This window comes from Heterodontus francisci, chromosome 24 (assembly GCF_036365525.1).
Source record: "Heterodontus francisci isolate sHetFra1 chromosome 24, sHetFra1.hap1, whole genome shotgun sequence".
NCBI lineage: Eukaryota > Metazoa > Chordata > Chondrichthyes > Heterodontiformes > Heterodontidae > Heterodontus > Heterodontus francisci.
The window spans coordinates 12,739,462-12,758,354 of NC_090394.1; the positions used below are offsets into that span (position 1 = coordinate 12,739,462).

The following is an 18,893-nucleotide window of genomic DNA, read 5'->3' on the forward strand; positions in this document are numbered from 1 at the left end:
TTGAACAAAGCAGTCACCCAATCTGTGTTTGGTCTCCCCAGTGCGGAGGAGATCATGTGCAGCAAATACAGTAGACCATGTTGAAAGAAGTACAAGTAAATCACTGTTTCACCTAGAAAGATCAGTGTTTGCACCCCTGGACAGGTGAAAGGACTGGTGTTGCATCTCCTGTGCTTACATGGGAAGGTGCTGAGGAAGGGGAGTGGGTATTGGGTGATGGAAGAATAGGCTAGGGTGTTGGAGAGGGAATGGTCCCTTTGGAATGCTGAAAGGGGAGGGGAAATATGCATTTGGTGATGGCATCATGCTGGAAGTGGGGGGAAATGACTTCTTGAATACAGAGGCTGGTGGAGTGGAAGGTGAGGACAAAGGGTATTTGTGGTTCTGGGAGGTGGGGAGGAGGAGTGAGGGTAGAAGTGCAGGATAAATGGGATGGACACAATCTGATTAAGCACAATGGAGGGGAATCCTCAGTTCAGGAAACAGGAAGACATATCAATGCAGTAAGTTGATTGTCAAAACAGATGCGATTGAGATGGAGAAAATGGGGAATGGAATAGAGTCCTTGCAGAAAGCAGGGTTGGAGGAAGCATAATCAAGGTAGATGTGGGAGTTATTGAGCTTACAGTAGATCTTGATGAACAGCCTATCCCCAGATAATGAAAGGATAGCAGCACTGGCTTCCTTGTTATACAGGCTTTGTAAATAGCTTGTTACTATCTACTTAGCTGTACTAAGGGGCGGCACAGTGGTGAGTGGTTAGCACCGCAGCCTCACAGCTCCAGCGACCCGGGTTCAATTCTGGGTACTGCCTGTGCGGAGTTTGCAAGTTCTCCCTGTGTCTGCATGGGTTTTCTCCGGGTGCTCCGGTTTCCTCCCACAAGCCAAAAGACTTGCAGGTTGGTAGGTAAATTGGCCATTACAAATTGTCCCTAGTATAGGTAGGTGGTAGGGAAATATAGGGACAGGTGGGGATGTGGTAGGAATATGGGATTAGTGTAGGATTAGTATAAATGGGTGGTTGATGGTCGGCACAGACTCGGTGGGCCGAAGGGCCTGTTTCAGTGCTGTATCTCTTAACTAAACTAAACTATGTAAATTATATGTGTTTCTTCCTTTAACCTTGTTTCAATCTTCGGTCCGCATGGTGCTTCCGTACTGCGCTATTTAGCACCTGTGTTACAAAGATAAGCAAATACCATTAAATATATGTTTGTTTTTGACATAAGCTTCACTGCAAAATTCCAGTCCTGGTTTATTTTGCAGATAAATTGGTACTTTTTCCTTTATGGCCATCAAACTTCTCATAGAGTCATAGAGAGATACAGCACTGAAACAGGCCCTTTGGCCCACCGAGGCTGTGCTGACCATCAACCACCCATTTATACGAATCCTACATTAATCCCATATTCCTACCACCTACCTAAACTAGGGGCAATTTACAATGGCCAACTTACCTATCAACCTGCAAGTCTTTGGCGGTGGGAGGAAACCGGAGCACCCGGCGGAAACCCACGCGGTCACAGGGAGAACTTGCAAACTCCGCACAGGCAGTACCCAGAACTGAACCCGGGTCGCTGGAGCTGTGAGGCTGCAGTGCTAACCACTGTGCCTCCCCAACTCAGGCATAAATCTGCACGTTAACCTCAAATGTGCAAAATGCATACACAGACCTAGCTTTTTGCCTGGAAACATGATCACTATAAATTATGGGATAATGGTCTATGATCCAATTCCAATATTATCTTAAACATTTAAACATCAACATGCATTTTAAATGACCTGAATTACCTTTTCAGTATTTTGTATTATCACTTTCTAAATGAGAGGAGGATGCCTTATTTTGTGTTTTATCATGTAAGGAGTTTCCAGACTCTCTGATAACATTGCTAATTTGCATTTTGCCAAATGTATCTGACAGGATCTGGTATTTTGAACATGTATGTAGGTTTGTGTACCAACTCATTCTTCTAAATGGTATTTAAATCTACTATAGGCCTGTAAAAGTTTCAAAAATATTGACGTGCTGAAGCCAGATTATGAAAGGATAGCAGGACTGTGGATCATATTTTATAGGCTCTGTAAATTTTTTAAAAATTTCTGTACTATGAACTATGCATGTTTCATATTCATATATACAATACTTCTACATAGACACAAAGTTGGTTTAGTTTGAATCCTGCTGGTTCTGCTCTTGATTGTCCATATAACTGATTTTAAAGCTAAATACCTAGTTTTATTTTCTATTTTTTTTTTATTCATTCATGGGATGTGGGCATCGCTGGCCAGGCCAGCATTTATTGCCCATCCCTAATTGCCCTTGAGAAGGTTGCACCTTCTATTCAATGCAAGCAATATTAAATGTTTTTCCTGGATACTGTAGACATCTCACATATTCCTCTTTTTATATAAATTAAACGATGTCAAATAACTGGTTTAGCCTCCATCTGCAAATCTAGCTTGGCTACCTCAAGCACGATTGAGCCTCTGTGAAAAGCACCCCAACTTATTTCTTCCACTATTAGCCATCTCCTTAAATGCCTCTCCCCTGCTCCCCTCTGTTCTCAACCCTAAGAACAAGTTCTAGGAGCTCATGAACTTCTCCATAAAGATTGAGACCATCTATTCACCTGCCTTGGCTGCTTACATCCCTTCCTGTAGGCCACCAAACCAAACTTCCCACCTCAAGCTCTCGCTTGCCCTGCTCTAAACCTATCTCTCAATAGTTGCTTTCCATTCTCCCCTAATGCCCTCTGAGTTTGTCTCATGAGACCTCCCTCCTGCTCCCTTGAGCCCATTTCACTAAACTGCTGCCCACTGAATTTTATTCCTGGCTCCGTGTTAGCTGACATGATAAATTGTTACAGCTCCTCACCACTTTCTCCTTCAAAATTGCAGTCATCACTCTGTTACGATCAGGTGAGGAGGGGTTGAAAAACTCCTCTCTTGTCCCTCTCCTTGTTTGACTGCAACAAGGTTTGTTTCTTTTAAACAGCGGATGTGCTTACCAATTCAGTGAGTGTTTAACCCTTTATGTGCTACGATCACAAAAGAACCAATCAAACAGGTTTTCTTGAGTTTAAACAAGAAGTTTAAACAAGAGTTTATTGTACTTAGATCAGGTTTTGGTTTTAAGTAAAATAATAAACTACGCTTCAACTTTCTCACTCACACACACACACACAAACACATGAAACACATGCACACACACACACAAATAGGTTACAGAGTGGAGAAGAATAGATTGGTTGGATTAGAGTCTGGAACAATAAAAAGAATATACAGTTTGTAGGATCTTGTAATTCAGTTGTCTTCTGGCTGAACTCGGTGGTCCTGAAGTTTCTGGCTGGTAGATATGGCCCACTGGTTCAGAGTTTTTGTGGAGACGGTGTTGCAGATGTCTTTTTTCCTGGGGTCTCTGTCTGCATCAGTGATAGGCTTGAATGTTTTGTAACCAACAGGCAGAGTTCAAACTTGCAAGGTCACCTGGAGAGTAAGAGAGCCCACTTGGGTCCTGCACTGGCCAATCTCAGGTGCTTGTCTGTCTGTAGAGAGCAGGGGCAACTAGTTTCACAGGTGGAGAGTCTGTCACATGATGGCTTGGTGTATTCTCTCTTGTGCAACTTAATTAGATCAAGGCTAAGAATTCCAATCTCTCTCAGGTCATATTGTTTCAGTGTTTACCCGTTGGTCCATCTCCACCAGTGTTAATGCCCCACGGTTTCCTTTAATGTCTTGTTAATGAAGGCAAAACAGGTAGCCCGTTCAAAATCCTCAGACCATTGTCCTGGTTGGAGATTTACCAGACCTATGTCTCCACCTTGATACATTGAAATGTAGGATATTTAGATGCAAATTGTATTGGCCATTTCAGCTGCTAGCTGTGATTTTTTAATAAGTTTTTTAAAGTTTAATGGATTGAAAACAAAATCATCATTCAGCATAGCACATGTTCATGACAACCCATATCCTCAAAAACTACCCATGGCCCCCCTCTGCTGACAAACAACCATTCCATCTCCAATTTCCCTCTCCTCTCCAAAATCCTTGAACATGTTATCATCTCACAAATCCATTCCTGCAAGTCCCTGTTTGGATCTCTACAATTAGTTTTCCATCCAGCCACAGCATTACAATGGGCTAACCAATGTCAGAAATGATATCCTCTCTGACTGTAATCATGGTGCCTTACACTGTCTTGTCCTCTGTGTAGCTATGTGACTGCAAGTTGTTGTTGAAAACTTGAGCATGATCCCAACACTGAGCAATTGCTTAGAATGACAAAAAGGAAGTGACAAGTCCTTTTAGGTAGACCACATGGTTTATACTAAATATATGTTGTATAGGCATCCTCTTACACTTATTCTGGTCAAGGCCCCACATGCAGTCACTCTAGACAGTGGTCTGGGAGACCTCAAGGGCTATTAATAGCCCACAATTCTGGAGGACCTAGTGTTCCATGCTTGCTGGGTCCACTTGCTGGAGAGTGAATGTCTCTAAAAGGACACAGGCTAGCACAGCTCTTGCTACTTGTAGGAAGATGCACCCTGCAACTGTGCTTACCTCACAACAAACACATAACTGAAGGTCAATTGGAATATCTCTCAATCTGAACAAATTCTTATTGGCCTCTGCCTGGAAATACACTAATATTGAGCATTATTGTCTACATTGCTGATCCCTCAGCACAGCCTGTCCCAAAAAATACCTCCCATAAAAAGAAAGCAATCCAGCAATACCCGTTTCGCGTGCTAGGGCTGCCACATCAACAAAAGCAAATATTAGGATCCCTTCTGTTGCTGGTACAACTGAATCCCTTTAAAAATGCAATCATATCAATAAAGCTTAATGTATCAAAGTGCTCCTCACACCAACAGCATATGATCAAAGTGTACAATGGCTTCAGAAGTATATATTTTTAACAACAGAAAATGTGTTACCAATCTGTTGCTCAATTAACTCCTATTTATTTTGTAGGTATTTATTTCAAACCGAGCTGACCAAAATGCTTTAATGGACTTTGATGAAAAACATGATCAGTATCTGATACTACTTCAGTGCAGGAACAGGTAATGCGGTGCTTTTCATCCTGACTTTTTTTTCCTGAAATGCATTTGGGTATGTATGAGTGTATTAGATATGTAAAATTAAGTTGTTGAGTACTAAAGAAAAGTCATTTTTCTGAGGTCATGCTTTTTTTTAAACACAGAAACTAAACATTGTTTGTGAAATTGGTGATATGTCCTTAATCACAGTATTATCCCCCATTTCTCAGTTCTCAATAAATGCTATTGTTCCTATTCGATCATTCTTGTTGCATTTGCTGAAATAATTTTATTTTACAATAATTTCTTGTAACATGTCTTTTTGATGCACTTTGACTGTGTTGATTGTTAAGTGTTGCATTATTGATTCTTTCTGTTTTAAGTACAAGGGAGGGGAAAACTGTTTTGTGTTGTAATTTTTGTAGTGTAAGCCAGTTCCACAATCAATTTTAAGTGTAGCATTCAGGCAGTCTGAATACTCTGCTTTAAACATGTATGACATATTGTCTATTGTACTAACAAAATCCATAATATATTCCACATTTCCTTAGTAATCATCTCAGGGTTAATACTTTCAGAAACTAAAGCAAAATACTGTGGATATTGGAAATCTGAAATAAAAACAGAAAATACTGGAAATCACAGTATCTGCGGAAAGAGAAACAAGGATAACATAACAGGGCGATATCCTTCAACCTGAAATATTAACTGTTTCTCTTTCCGCAGATGCTGAGTAATTTCCAGTGTTTTCTGTTGATACTTTCAGCTTTTGTGCTTTCAACATTTATCTTTCAAAAACTGGACAAGAGTGTGCCTTTTCTGGCCATTGTGGAACACTGATTCACTCACAACTCTTAACAGTAACAAGGAAAAACAGAATTTTTTCTCAATACCCTTTGACTTTGATAATCATATGAAAAAAAATACAGGCATTTTGTTCCGAGTCCTGACCTTGCAGCCTGAAATTTGCAGCCATCTTCTTCCCTCACTTAAGAGTAATTAAACTCTGATGTTACCCGTGCACAAAATGTGTCATTTCCCTTTGAGAAATATCCACTACCATGTCCTTGGGAGAGAGCAGAGGAAATTTTACTCTGTGTCTAATGATTTGTGCTTGATACTCACACTGTGTCCCAAATGGATTATTTCATACCTTGATCAGTTATTGATGGAATAATTTACTTTGAGGAGAAGGAAACAAAGAACAGTACAGCACAGGAACAGGCCATTCGGCCCTCCAAGCCTGTGCCGATCTTGACGCCTGCCGAAACTAACACCTTCTGCATTTCCGGGGCCCATATCCCTCTATTCCCTTCCTATTCATATATTTGTCAAGATGTCTCTTAAACGTTGCTATCGTATCTGCTTCCACCACCACCCCTGGCAGCAAGTTCCAGGCACTCACCACCCTCTGTGTAAAAAAACTTGCCTCGCACATCCCCTCTAAACTTTGCCCCTCGCACCTTAAACCTATGTCCCCTAGTAACTGACTCTTCCACCCTGGGAAAAAGCTTCTGACTATCCACTCTGTCCATGCCGCTCATAACTTTGTAAACCTCTATCATGTCGCCCCTCCTCCTCCGTCGTTCCAGTGAAAACAATCTGAGTTTTTCCAACCTCTCCTCATAGCTAATGCCCTCCAGACCAGGCAACATCCTGGTAAACCTCCTCTGTACCCTCTCCAAAGCCTCCATGTCCTTCTGGTAATGTGGCGACCAGAATTGGACGCAATATTCTAAGTGTGGCCTAACTAAGGTTCTGTACAGCTGCAACATGACTTGCCAATTTTTATACTCTATGCCCCGACTGATGAAGGCAAGCATGCCGTATGCCTTCTTGACTACCTTATCCACCTGCGTTGCCACTTTCAGTGACCTGTGGACCTGTACGCCCAGATCTCTCTGCCTGTCAATACTCCTAAGGGTTCTGTCATTTACTGTATACCTCCAACCTGCATTAGACCTTCCAAAATGCATTACCTCACATTTGTCCGGATTAAACTCCATCTGCCATTTCTCTGCCCAAGTCTCCAACTGATCTATATCCTGCTGTATCCTCTGACAATCCTCATCATTATCCGCAACTCCACCAACCTTCGTGTCGTCCGCAAACTTACTAATCAGACCAGCAACATTTTCCTCCAAATCATTTATATATACTACAAACAGCAATGGTCCCAGCACTGATCGCTGCGAAACACCACTAGTCACATCCCTCCATTCAGAAAAACACCCATCCACTGTTACCCTCTGTCTTCTGTGACCGAGCCAGTTCTGTATCCATCTTGCCAGCTCACCTCTGATCCCGTGTGACTTCACCTTTTGCACCAGTTTGCCATGCGGGACCTTGTCAAAGGCTTTATTAAAGTCCATATAGACAACATCCACCACCCTTCCCTCATCAATCATCTTCGTCGCTTCCTCAAAAAACTCAATCAAATTAGTAAGACACGACCTCCTCTTCACAAAACCATGCTGTCTCTCGCTAATAAGTTCGTTTGTTTCCAAATGGGAGTAAATCCTGTCCCGAAGAATCCTCTCTAATAGTTTCCCTACCACTGACGTAAGGCTCACCGGCCTATAATTTCCTGGATTATCCTTACCACCCTTCTTAAACAAAGGAACAACATTGGCTATTCTCCAGTCCTCTGGGACCTCACCTGTAGCCAATGAGGATGCAAAGATTTCTGTCAAGGCCCTAGCAATTTCTTCCCTTGCCTCCCTCAGTATTCTTTTTTTTTAGAGAGATACAGCACTGAAGCAGGCCCTTCGGCCCACCGAGTCTGTGCCGACCATCAACCACCCACTTGTACTTCTTTTGGGCCTCCTTATCTCGAGAGACAATGGATACGCGCCTGGAGGTGGTCAGTGGTTTGTGAAGCAGCGCCTGGAGTGGCTATAAAGGCCAATTCTGGAGTGACAGGCTCTTCCACAGGTGCTGCAGAGAAATTTGTTTGTTGGGGCTGTTGCACAGTTGGCTCTCCCCTTGCGCCTCTGTCTTTTTTCCTGCCAACTACTAAGTCTCTTCGACTCGCCACAATTTAGCCCTGTCTTTATGGCTGCCCGCCAGCTCTGGCGAATGCTGGCAACTGACTCCCACGACTTGTGATCAATGTCACACGATTTCATGTCGCGTTTGCAGACGTCTTTATAACGGAGACATGGACGGCCGGTGGGTCTGATACCAGTGGCGAGCTCGCTGTACAATGTGTCTTTGGGGATCCTGCCATCTTCCATGCGGCTCACATGGCCAAGCCATCTCAAGCGCCGCTGACTCAGTAGTGTGTATAAGCTGGGGGTGTTGGCCGCTTCAAGGACTTCTGTGTTGGAGATATAGTCCTGCCACCTGATGCCAATTATTCTCCGAAGGCAGCGAAGATGGAATGAATTGAGACGTCGCTCTTGGCTGGCATACGTTGTCCAGGCCTCGCTGCCGTAGAGCAAGGTACTGAGGACACAGGCCTGATACACTCGGACTTTTGTGTTCCGTGTCAGTGCGCCATTTTCCCACACTCTCTTGGCCAGTCTGGACATAGCAGTGGAAGCCTTACCCATGCGCTTGTTGATTTCTGCATCTAGAGACAGGTTACTGGTGATAGTTGAGCCTAGGTAGGTGAACTCTTGAACCACTTCCAGAGCGTGGTCGCCAATATTGATGGATGGAGCATTTCTGACATCCTGCCCCATGATGTTCGTTTTCTTGAGGCTGATGGTTAGGCCAAATTCATTGCAGGCAGACGCAAACCTGTCGATGAGACTCTGCAGGCATTCTTCAGTGTGAGATGTTAAAGCAGCATCGTCAGCAAAGAGGAGTTCTCTGATGAGGACTTTCCGTACTTTGGACTTCGCTCTTAGACGGGCAAGGTTGAACAACCTGCCCCCTGATCTTGTGTGGAGGAAAATTCCTTCTTCAGAGGATTTGAACGCATGTGAAAGCAGCAGGGAGAAGAAAATCCCAAAAAGTGTGGGTGCGAGAACACAGCCCTGTTTCACACCACTCAGGATAGGAAAGGGCTCTGATGAGGAGCCACCATGTTGAATTGTGCCTTTCATATTGTCATGGAATGAGGTGATGATACTTAGTAGCTTTGGTGGACATCCGATCTTTTCTAGTAGTCTGAAGAGACCACGTCTGCTGACGAGGTCAAAGGCTTTGGTGAGATCAATGAAAGCAATGTAGAGGGGCATCTGTTGTTCACGGCATTTCTCCTGTATCTGACGAAGGGAGAACAGCATGTCAATAGTCGATCTCTCTGCACGAAAGCCACACTGTGCCTCAGGGTAGACGCGCTCGGCCAGCTTCTGGAGCCTGTTCAGAGCGACTCGAGCAAAGACTTTCCCCACTATGCTGAGCAGGGAGATTCCACGGTAGTTGTTGCAGTCACCGCGGTCACCTTTGTTTTTATAGAGGGTGATGATGTTGGCATCGCGCATGTCCTGGGGTACTGCTCCCTCGTCCCAGCACAGGCATAGCAGTTCATGTAGTGCTGAGAGTATAGCAGGCTTGGCACTCTTGATTATTTCAGGGGTAATGCTGTCCTTCCCAGGGGCTTTTCCGCTGGCTAGGGAATCAATGGCATCACTGAGTTCCGATTTGGTTGGCTGTATGTCCAGCTCATCCATGACTGGTAGAGGCTGGGCTGCATTGAGGGCAGTCTCAGTGACAGCATTCTCCCTGGAGTACAGTTCTAGGTAGTGCTCAACCCAGCGGTCCATCTGTTTGCGTTGGTCAGTGATTATGTCCCCCGATTTAGATTTGAGGGGGGTGATCTTCTTGATGGTTGGCCCAAGAGCTCTCTTCATGCCATCATACATTCCTCTGATGTTTCCGGTGTCTGAGGCCAGCTGAATATGACTGCATAGGTGTTGCCAGTAGTCGTTTGCGCAACGCCTAGCTGTTCTTTGTGCAGTACTTCTGGCTGCTTTAAGTGCTGCGGATGTTAAATCGCTGGGGGCTTTCTTGTAGTTCAAAAGTGCAATGCGCTTAGCGGCTATGACAGGTTCCAGCTCTTCATTATGAGATTGAAACCAGTCTGCATTTCTCTTCGCACTTTTGCCGTAGGTGGTCAAAGCTGACTCATAGATGGCGTCTCTGATGTGGGCCCACTTGGTCTCAGCATCCCCTGTGGGAGTGTTTTGAAGGGCTGTTACAAGTGAATTTAGAAATTTTTGTAACAGCTGTGGGTGAGAAATTCTGCTCGTGTTGATGCGCGGGTGGCCCTTCTGCTTGGAATGATGCAACTTCTTTGGTCTGAGTCTAACCTTGCTGCACACCAGGGAGTGGTCGGTGTCGCAGTCCGCACTGTGGAAGCTGCGTGTGATTTGAACACTGTTTAAGGCGGCTCGCCTTGTGACAATGAGGTCTAGCTGGTGCCAACGACGTGATCTTGGGTGCCTCCATGAAACCTGGTGACAGGGTTTAGTGTGAAAGAACGAGTTGGTGATGCAGAGGTTATGATAGGTACACAACTCAAGCAGTCTCTGCCCGTTCTCATTCATCCTTCCAACGCCATAGCGCCCAAGGCAGGAGGGCCATGAGTCATGGTCGGCCCCAACCCTGGCATTAAAGTCCCCCAGCAGGAATAGGTGTTGGGTGTTGGGGATGCTGCTAATGATGTTATGGAGTTGTTCATAGAACTGGTCTTTAGCTTCAGGTGCGGAACAGAGTGTTGGAGCATAGATGCTGAGTAGGTGTACTGGACCAGAGGTGGTGAGCAGTCGGATGGACAGTATGCGTTCCGAGCCATTTGAGGGAGGCTCTATCATGCTGAGCAAGGAGTTTCTGATGGCGAAGCCCACTCCATGCTGTCTTGGTTCTTCAGGATCCCTGCCCTGCCAGAAGAAGGTGTAGTCTTGCTCTGCTAGAGAGCCACTCGCGGGGAGGCGAGTCTCCTGAAGTGCTGCAATGTCCACATTGAGTCTACTGAGCTCGTTGTTAATGATGGCGGTCTTCCGAGAATCGTTGATTTGTGTAAGGTCTTCCGACAGGCCAGGACACATAGTTCTGACGTTCCAGCTTGCAAAGCGAAGGGCTGGTACCTTCTTTCCATTTTTCATGTTGTTTGGTGCGGTGTATCAGTCCACCTTTCGGGCAATGACCCTGAGCTCCAAGCACCCATTGAAGCAGGCAGACTGTGGCGGGACAGAACCTTATTGACCGGGGGCTGCCCGGTTTGAGGCGGGCGGTAGCTGTCCAGTGAGGTGCAATGACCTCTCCCACCGACAAAGGCAACCCGTGGCGCCCAGTTTCTACGCCAATTTATCTGGACTTATAACCCGTAACTGCTGCCTTCCGTGTTGTTTCAGTCGCTGTGAGGCAACTATGGAGTGACCTCTCCATGGCGCATGCCTGGGCAAATTTATGGAGGTTGAGAGTTGCCCAGTCGTCAAAACCCCCCTCTCGGCCTTTCTGGTGGGGTCCAAAGGAGTGCAGGACACGACGTTTGGCACCAGTATGGCTGCAGGAACTGCCGGAAACATGCCAAAGGTGACACATGACCGCCTACGGGGTTCCGCTCCGGATTTTCTGTTAGGGTTTACTCCCTTAGCCTTGGTCTCTCCCGAGACGCCCACAAGGCAGTGGGGTTGTTGGGGCCCCTACACAGGTGTAGGATGGTGCCGGTGGGAGGAGGGGATGCAAGGGGGAGGGGTAGAGGGAGGGGGTGGGGGGGGTGCAGGGGAAGGGGGTGCGGGGTGAAGATGGTGCGAGGGGGGGGCGGGCTGGGACGGGGTTGTGAGGGGGTGAGCTGAGAGGGTGGAGCAGGGAAGGGGACGGGGGTGGGGGGGGTGGAAGGGGGGTAAAGGGGGGGGGAGGGGGGGTGGAATCTGGTGCAGGTAATAAGCCATTTCCTCAGTGCCCACCATCGACGTCCGGAAAGCTCATCCACGTCCTTCGGGAGGTGAAGCATCATTTGGCAGACTTAGAGGTGATTACATTTGCTAAGGGTTTTTTTTTTTGCAGTGGTTTAAATAAAGGCATGCAGCATTGCCGACAGTGCGCTGCAGGTGCTCTCCGAGCCATCTCCCGCGGGCGCTTTGTACTTGTACTAATCCTACACTAATCCCATATCCCTACCACATCCCCACCTGTCCCTATTCAAGGGTAGATCCCATCAGACCCTGGGGACTTATCTACCTTAATGCTTTGCAAGACACCCAACACCTCCTTTTTGATAATGAGATGACTGAGACTATCTTCACTCCCTTCCCGAGGCTCATTATCCACCAAGTCCTTCTCCTTGGTGAATACTGTTGCAAAGTACTCATTTAGCACCTCACCCATTTCCTCTGGCTCCACGCATAGATTCCCATCTCTGTCCTTGAGTGGGCCAACCCTTTCCCTGGTTACCCTCTTGCTCTTTATATATGTATAAAGAGCCTTCGGATTTTCCTTAATCCTGTTTGCCAATGACTTTTCATGACCCCTTTTAGCCCTCCTAACTCCTTGCTTAAGTTCCTTCCTACTGTCTTTATATTCCTCAAGTGCTTCATCTGTTCCTAGCCTTCCAGCCCTTACAAATGCTTCCTTTTTCTTTTTGTCTAGGCTCACAATATCCGTGTTATCCAAGTTTCCCGAAACTTGCCAAACTTGTCTTTCTTCCTCACAGGAACATGCTGGTCCTGGATTCTAATCAGCTGACGTTTGAAAGACTCCCACATGTCAGATGTTGATTTACCCTCAAACAGCCGCCCCCAATCTAAATTCTTCAGTTCCTGCCTAATATTGTTATAATTAGCCTTCCCCCAATTTAGCACCTTCACCCGAGGACTACTCTTATCCTTATCCACAAGTACCTTAAAACTTATGGAATTAAGGTCACTGCTCCCGAAATGCTCCCCCACTGAAACTTCGACCATCTGGCCAGGCTCATTCCCCAATACCAGGTCCAGAATGGCCCCATCCCTAGTTGGACTATCTACATACTGTTTCAAGAAGCCCTCCTGGATGCTCCTCACAAATTCTGCCCCATCCAAGCCCCTAGCACTAAGTGAGTCCCAGTCAATATTGGGGAAGTTAAAATCACCCACCACTACAACCCTGTTACCTTTACATCTTTCCAAAATCTGTCTACATATCTGCTCCTCTACCTCCCGCTGGCTGTTGGGAGGCCTGCAGTAAACCCCCAACATCGTGACTGCACCCTTCCTATTCCTGAGCTCCACCCATATTGCCTCGCAGCATGACCTCTCTGAGGTGTCCTCCCGCAGTACAGCTGTGATATTCTCCTTAACCAGTAATGCAACTCCCCCACCCCTTTTACTTCCCCCTCTATCCCGCCTGAAGCTTCTAAAGCCTGGAACACTTAGCTGCCAATCCTGTCCTTCCCTCAACCAAGTCTCTGTAATAGCAACAACATCATATTTCCAAGTACTAATCCAAGCTCTAAGTTCATCTGCCTTACCTGTTATACTTCTCGCATTGAAACAAATGCACTTCAGACCACCAGTCCCGCTGTGCTCAGCAACATCTCCCTGCCTGCTCTTCCTCTTAGTCCTACTGGCCTTATTTACTATGTCCTCCTCATTTACTTCACTAGCTGTCCTACTGCTCTGGTTGCCACCCCCCTGCCACACTAGTTTAAACCCTCCCGAGTGACGCTAGCCCTTCCAGTTTAGATGCAACCTGTCCTTGTACAGGTCCCATCTGTCCCTGAAGAGAGCCCAATGGTCCAGATATCTGAAACCCTCCCTTCTACACCAGCTGCTCAGCCACGTGTTTAGCTGCACTATCTTCCTATTTCTAGCCTCACTGGCACGTGGCACAGGGAGTAATCCCGAGATTACAATCCGAGAGGTCCTGTCTTTTAACTTTCTACCTAACTCCCTGAACTCCCCCTGCAGGACCTCGTCACTCTTCCTGCCTATGTCGTTGGTACCGATGTGTACCACAACCTCTGGCTGTTCACCCTCCCCCTTCAGAATGCCCTCTGTCCGTTCAGAGACATCCTTGACCCTGGCACCAGGGAGGCACCATACCCTCCTGGAGTCTCTTTCACGTCCACAGAAGCGCCTATCTGTGCCCCTGACTATAGAGTCCCCTATAACTATTGCTCTTCTGCGCTTTGTCCCTCCCTGCTGAACAACAGTGCCAGCCGTGGTGCCACTGCTCTGGCTACTGTTGTTTTCCCCTGATAGGCCATCTCCCCCCAACAGTATCCAAAACGGTATACTTGTTGGAGAGGGGGATAGCCACAGGGGATTCCTGCACTGACTGCCTGCCCCTTCCAGTGGTCACCCATCTATCTGCCTGCACCTTGGGTGTAACCACTTCTCTAAAACTCCTGTCTATGATGCTTTCCGCCACCTGCATGCTCCTAAGTGCATCCAGTTGCCACTACAACCGATCCATGCAGTCTGTGAGGAGCTGCAACTGGGTACACTTCCTGCAGATGTAGTCGCCCGGAACGCTGGAAGCGTCACGGACTTCCCACATCTCACAGGTGAAGCACTTCACCCCTCTAACTGACATTTCTATCACTAATTAGTTAATTGATATAAATAAATACTTATTAAATCCTTACTAAATTATGATACACTTCACTATGTTGTCCCTAGTGCTAGATTTCTACCATAAATATTAAATGCTGTCTAAATACAGTAATCTCCTCCCTCTGGTTTAGTTACTCTACTGATTAATTAGTTAATTAGTGTTTTAATCAATTTTTATCAGTTTTATTTTCAAATTCGGTACAGATTCCCTACCAGCCAATCAGGTCACAGCTTTCCTGTGATGTCATTTTTTCAGTTTTTTTCCCACCTGAGGTAACTTACTCTGTAAACTCACCGATCCAGAACTCCGCCCTCCGAGTCTGCTCCGAGAATCCCCGAGGTTAACTCCGCGCTCCGAGTCTGCTCCGAGAATCCCCGAGGTTAACTCCGCCCTCCGAGTATGCTCCGAGAATCCCCGAGGTAAGTTTTTTTTGTATACTCACTGCTCTGGAACTCCGCCCTCCGAGTCTGCTCCGAGAATCCTCGAGGTAAGTTTTTTTATATACTCACCGCTCTGGAACTCCGCCCTCCGAGTCTGCTCCGAGAATCCTCGAGGTAAGTTTTTTTATATACTCACCGCTCTGGAACTCCGCCCTCCGAGTCTGCTCTGAGAATCCTCGAGGTAAGTTTTTTTATATACTCACCGCTCTGGAACTCCGCCCTCCGAGTCTGCTCCGAGAATCCTCGAGGTAAGTTTTTTTATATACTCACCGCTCTGGAACTCCGCCCTCCGAGTCTGCGCCGAGAATCCTCGAGGTAAGTTTTTTTAATATACTCACCGCTCTGGAATTCTGCCCTCTGAGTCTGCTCCTAAAAGAATACAAAATTAATTTCTGTTCATGCATGTGTTGACGATCATACAGACATGCTATGGCAGTCCTAAAGGGTTAATTTTAGTCATAAAGAAGCTGAATAAGTTAGTTGATTCATTTCATTTATTTCATTTTTCACTGCTTCTGAAGGTGTGTTTGGCAAAGCCATGATTCCTCGCCACCTGTGGCTCACTGCTTTATCATTCCCTTCTATTTCCAATCTGATCCCTGTCAGTGAAATTATATTCTTTCCTGACTAATGTCAGGTTTGGGCATTTTTAGTTCAGACAAAAAAAAAGTTTCTTGTGCAACTGCAACCCCTACTGCAATTTCCGAACACATTATCACTATGGGTTCCTCTCCGTCAGATGTCATAAATTGTGGGCAGTTTTCTGCTTTGGGCCTGTGCCAAGGAACTGAGTAAAGTTTCATCCCTTTCCTGCCCAACCAGTCTTATTGATCTGCCGCCTTTTGCTGCCTCTGAACCTGCATATATTGTCCTGTCATGCATGATTCATGGAATTACATAGAATATACAGCACAGAAACAGACCATTTGGCCCTGCTAGTCTGTGCATGCGTTTATGCTTCACATGAGTCTCCTCCAGCCTGCAGAAATATACACTGTTATCTCAACAGGTTACTGTGGGTTCCAGATATGAATGCAGTGTTCTCACCTCTCCCACTCAGTTCCCATTATTTAATTTTCTTACAACTTTTACAGCAGTCACTTGCAAAACTAGCAGTACTTGTAGTATGAACTTGCAGCTTGTTTGGGAGAGCAATGCAATACTGTACTGATGCGCCTCCTGGCTTACTGTAGTCATGTGATCTTTACCATGAGGCACTCACTGCAGGCACCCATCAGAAGGCAATTCAATAAAGACACAGTGCGAGCAATAATGTTGTCCTGTGAGCACGTAACATGGTGTCAGAGTGGAGCTGAGATTGAGTGTTGAAGAGCTGTATGGAAGCACAGCTACGAAAAGAAGAACACAGGAATGTTCAGAGCTGTTGAAAGCTGTTAAAAGCCATAGGAAAGGAACAAAGAAGCACTGAAACCACTGGGTAAGACACAATGGCTGCAAATGTTCCTCTCCTGGCACCAGTAGAAACGAAAGGTGATATGAAACAGAACTGGCAGTTTTTCCATCGCGATGGTAAAATTACAAAATTGCAACAGATTTAATTAACAAACCAAAGTAGCTACACTTTTATCACTGTTGGGGAGAGACTGTTACAAAATGTATTCCACCCTAAATCTCTCCGAACAACAAAAAAACAGACAGCAGCAGGAATTTTGAAAGCATTGAAGGCATGCTTTGAACCCCAAGTGAACGTAACTTATGAATGGTATGTGGGGAGATGGTGGTGTAGTGGTATTGTCACTGGACTAGTAACCCAGAGACCCAGGGTATTGCTCTGGGGACATGGCTTCGAATCCCACAACGGCAGAAAGTGAAATTTGAATTCAATTAATAAATATGGAATTAAACGCGAGTCTAATGATGGCCATGAAACCATTGTTGGTTGTCGTAAAAACCCATCTGGTTCACTAATGTCCTTTAGGGAAGGAAATCTGCTGTCCTTACCTGGTCTGGCCTACATGTGACTCCAGACCCGCAGCAATGCGGTTGACTCTTAAATGTCCTCGGAAATGGCCTAGCAAGCCATTCAGTTTGATCAAACTGCAACAAAGTTGATCAGGAATGAAACCTGACAGACCACCTGGCATCGACCTATGCACCGGAAACGATAACGGCAAACCCAACCCTGCAAAGTCCTCCTTACTAACATCTGGGGGCATGTGCCAAAATTGGAAGAGCTGTCCCACAGACTAGTCAAGCAACAGCCTGACATAGTCATACTCACAGAATCATACCTTACAGACAATATCCCAGACACCGTCATCACCATCCTTGATGGGACAGGACAGAACTAGCAGAGGTGGCGGCACAGCGGTATACAGTTGGGAGGGAGTTGCCCTGGGAGTCCTCAACATCGATACCAGACCCCATGAGGTCTCATGGCATCAGGTCAAACATGGGCAAGGAAAGCTCCTGCTGATTACCACCTCAGCTGATGGAGCAGTACTCCTCCATGTTGAATACCACTTGGAGGAAGCATTGAGGATGGCAAGGGCACAGAATGTACTCTGGGTGGGGGACTTTAATGTCCATCACCAAGAGAGGCTCAGTAGCACCACTACTGACCAAGCTGGCCAAGTCCTAAAGGACATAGCTACTAGACTGGGTCTGTGGCAGATGGTGAGGGAACCAACAAGTGGGAAAAACATACTTGACCTCGTTCTCACCAGTCTGCCAGCCGCAGATGCATCTGTCCATGACCGTATTGGTAGGATTGACCACCACACAGCCCTTGTGGAGAGAAAGTCCCGTCTTCACATTGAGGATACCCTCCATCGTGTTGTGTCGCACTGCCACCGTGCTAAATGGGATAGATTTCGAACAGATCTAGCAATGCAAAGCTGGGCATCCATGAGGCACTGTGGGCCATCAGCAGCGGCAGAATTGTACTCAACCACAATCTGTAACCTCATGGCCCAGCATATCCCCCACTCTACCATTACCATCAAGCCGGGGGATCAACCTTGATTCAATGAAGAGTGCAAGAGGGCACGCCAGGAGCAGCACCAGGCATTCCTCAAAATGAGGTGTTAATCTGGTGAAGCGATCCCTTAACCAACGGATCAGATCTAAGCTCTGCAGTCCTGCCACATCCAGTTATGAATGGTGGTGGACAATTAAACAACTAACAGGAGGAGGTGACTCCACAGATATCCCCATCCTCAATGATGGGGCAGCCCAGTACATCAGTGCAAAAGATAAGGCAGAAGCACTTGCAGCAATCTTCAGCCAGAAGTGCCAAGTGGATCATCTATCCTGGCCTCCTCCTGAAGTCCCCAGCATCACTGATACTAGTGTTCAGTCAATTCGATTCACTTCACTCCGATATCAAGAAACAACTGAAGGCACTGGATACTGCAAAGGCTATGGGTCCTGACAACATTCTGGCAGTAATACTGAAGACCTGTGCTCTAGAATGTGCTGCACCCCTCGCCAATCTGTTCCAGTACAGCTACATCATGGCATCTACCCGGCAATGTGGAAAATTGCCCAGGTATGTCCTGTACACAAAAAGCAGGACAAATCCGACCCGGCCAATTACCGCCCCATCAGTCTACTCTCTGTCATCGGCAAAGTGATGGAAGGTGTCATCGACAGTGCAATCAAGCGGCACTTGATAGCAATAACCTGCTCTGTGACGCTCAGTTTGAGTTCTGCCAGGGTCGCTCAACTTCTGACCTCATTACTGCCTTGCAGCATTTGACGGAGTATGGTGTCAAGGAGCCCAGTAAAACCGTAGTCAATGGGAATCAAGGGGAAAAACTCTTTGCTAGTTGGAGTCATACCTAACACAAAGGAAGATGGTTGTGGTTGTTGGAGGTCAGTCATCTGAGCTGCAGGACATCACTGCAGGAGTTCCTCAGGGTAGTGTCCAAGGCCCAACCATCTTCAGCTGCTTCAT

General features: G+C 46.3%; 1 protein-coding gene across 8 annotated transcripts in view; it reads left to right on the forward strand.

The window, feature by feature from the left end:
• Positions 1–18,893, forward strand: part of LOC137383199 (katanin-interacting protein) — a 234,788-nt gene that overhangs the window by 33,671 nt on the left and 182,224 nt on the right. For all 8 annotated transcript variants that reach the window (XR_010977350.1, XM_068055677.1, XM_068055676.1 and 5 more), the window contains one exon: positions 4,978–5,069. Coding sequence is in view for 7 of the 8 variants with exons in the window: in XM_068055675.1 (XP_067911776.1) it covers positions 4,978–5,069 (92 nt within the window). In the remaining variant the exon portion in view is untranslated. The remainder of the gene's footprint in view (positions 1–4,977; positions 5,070–18,893) is intronic.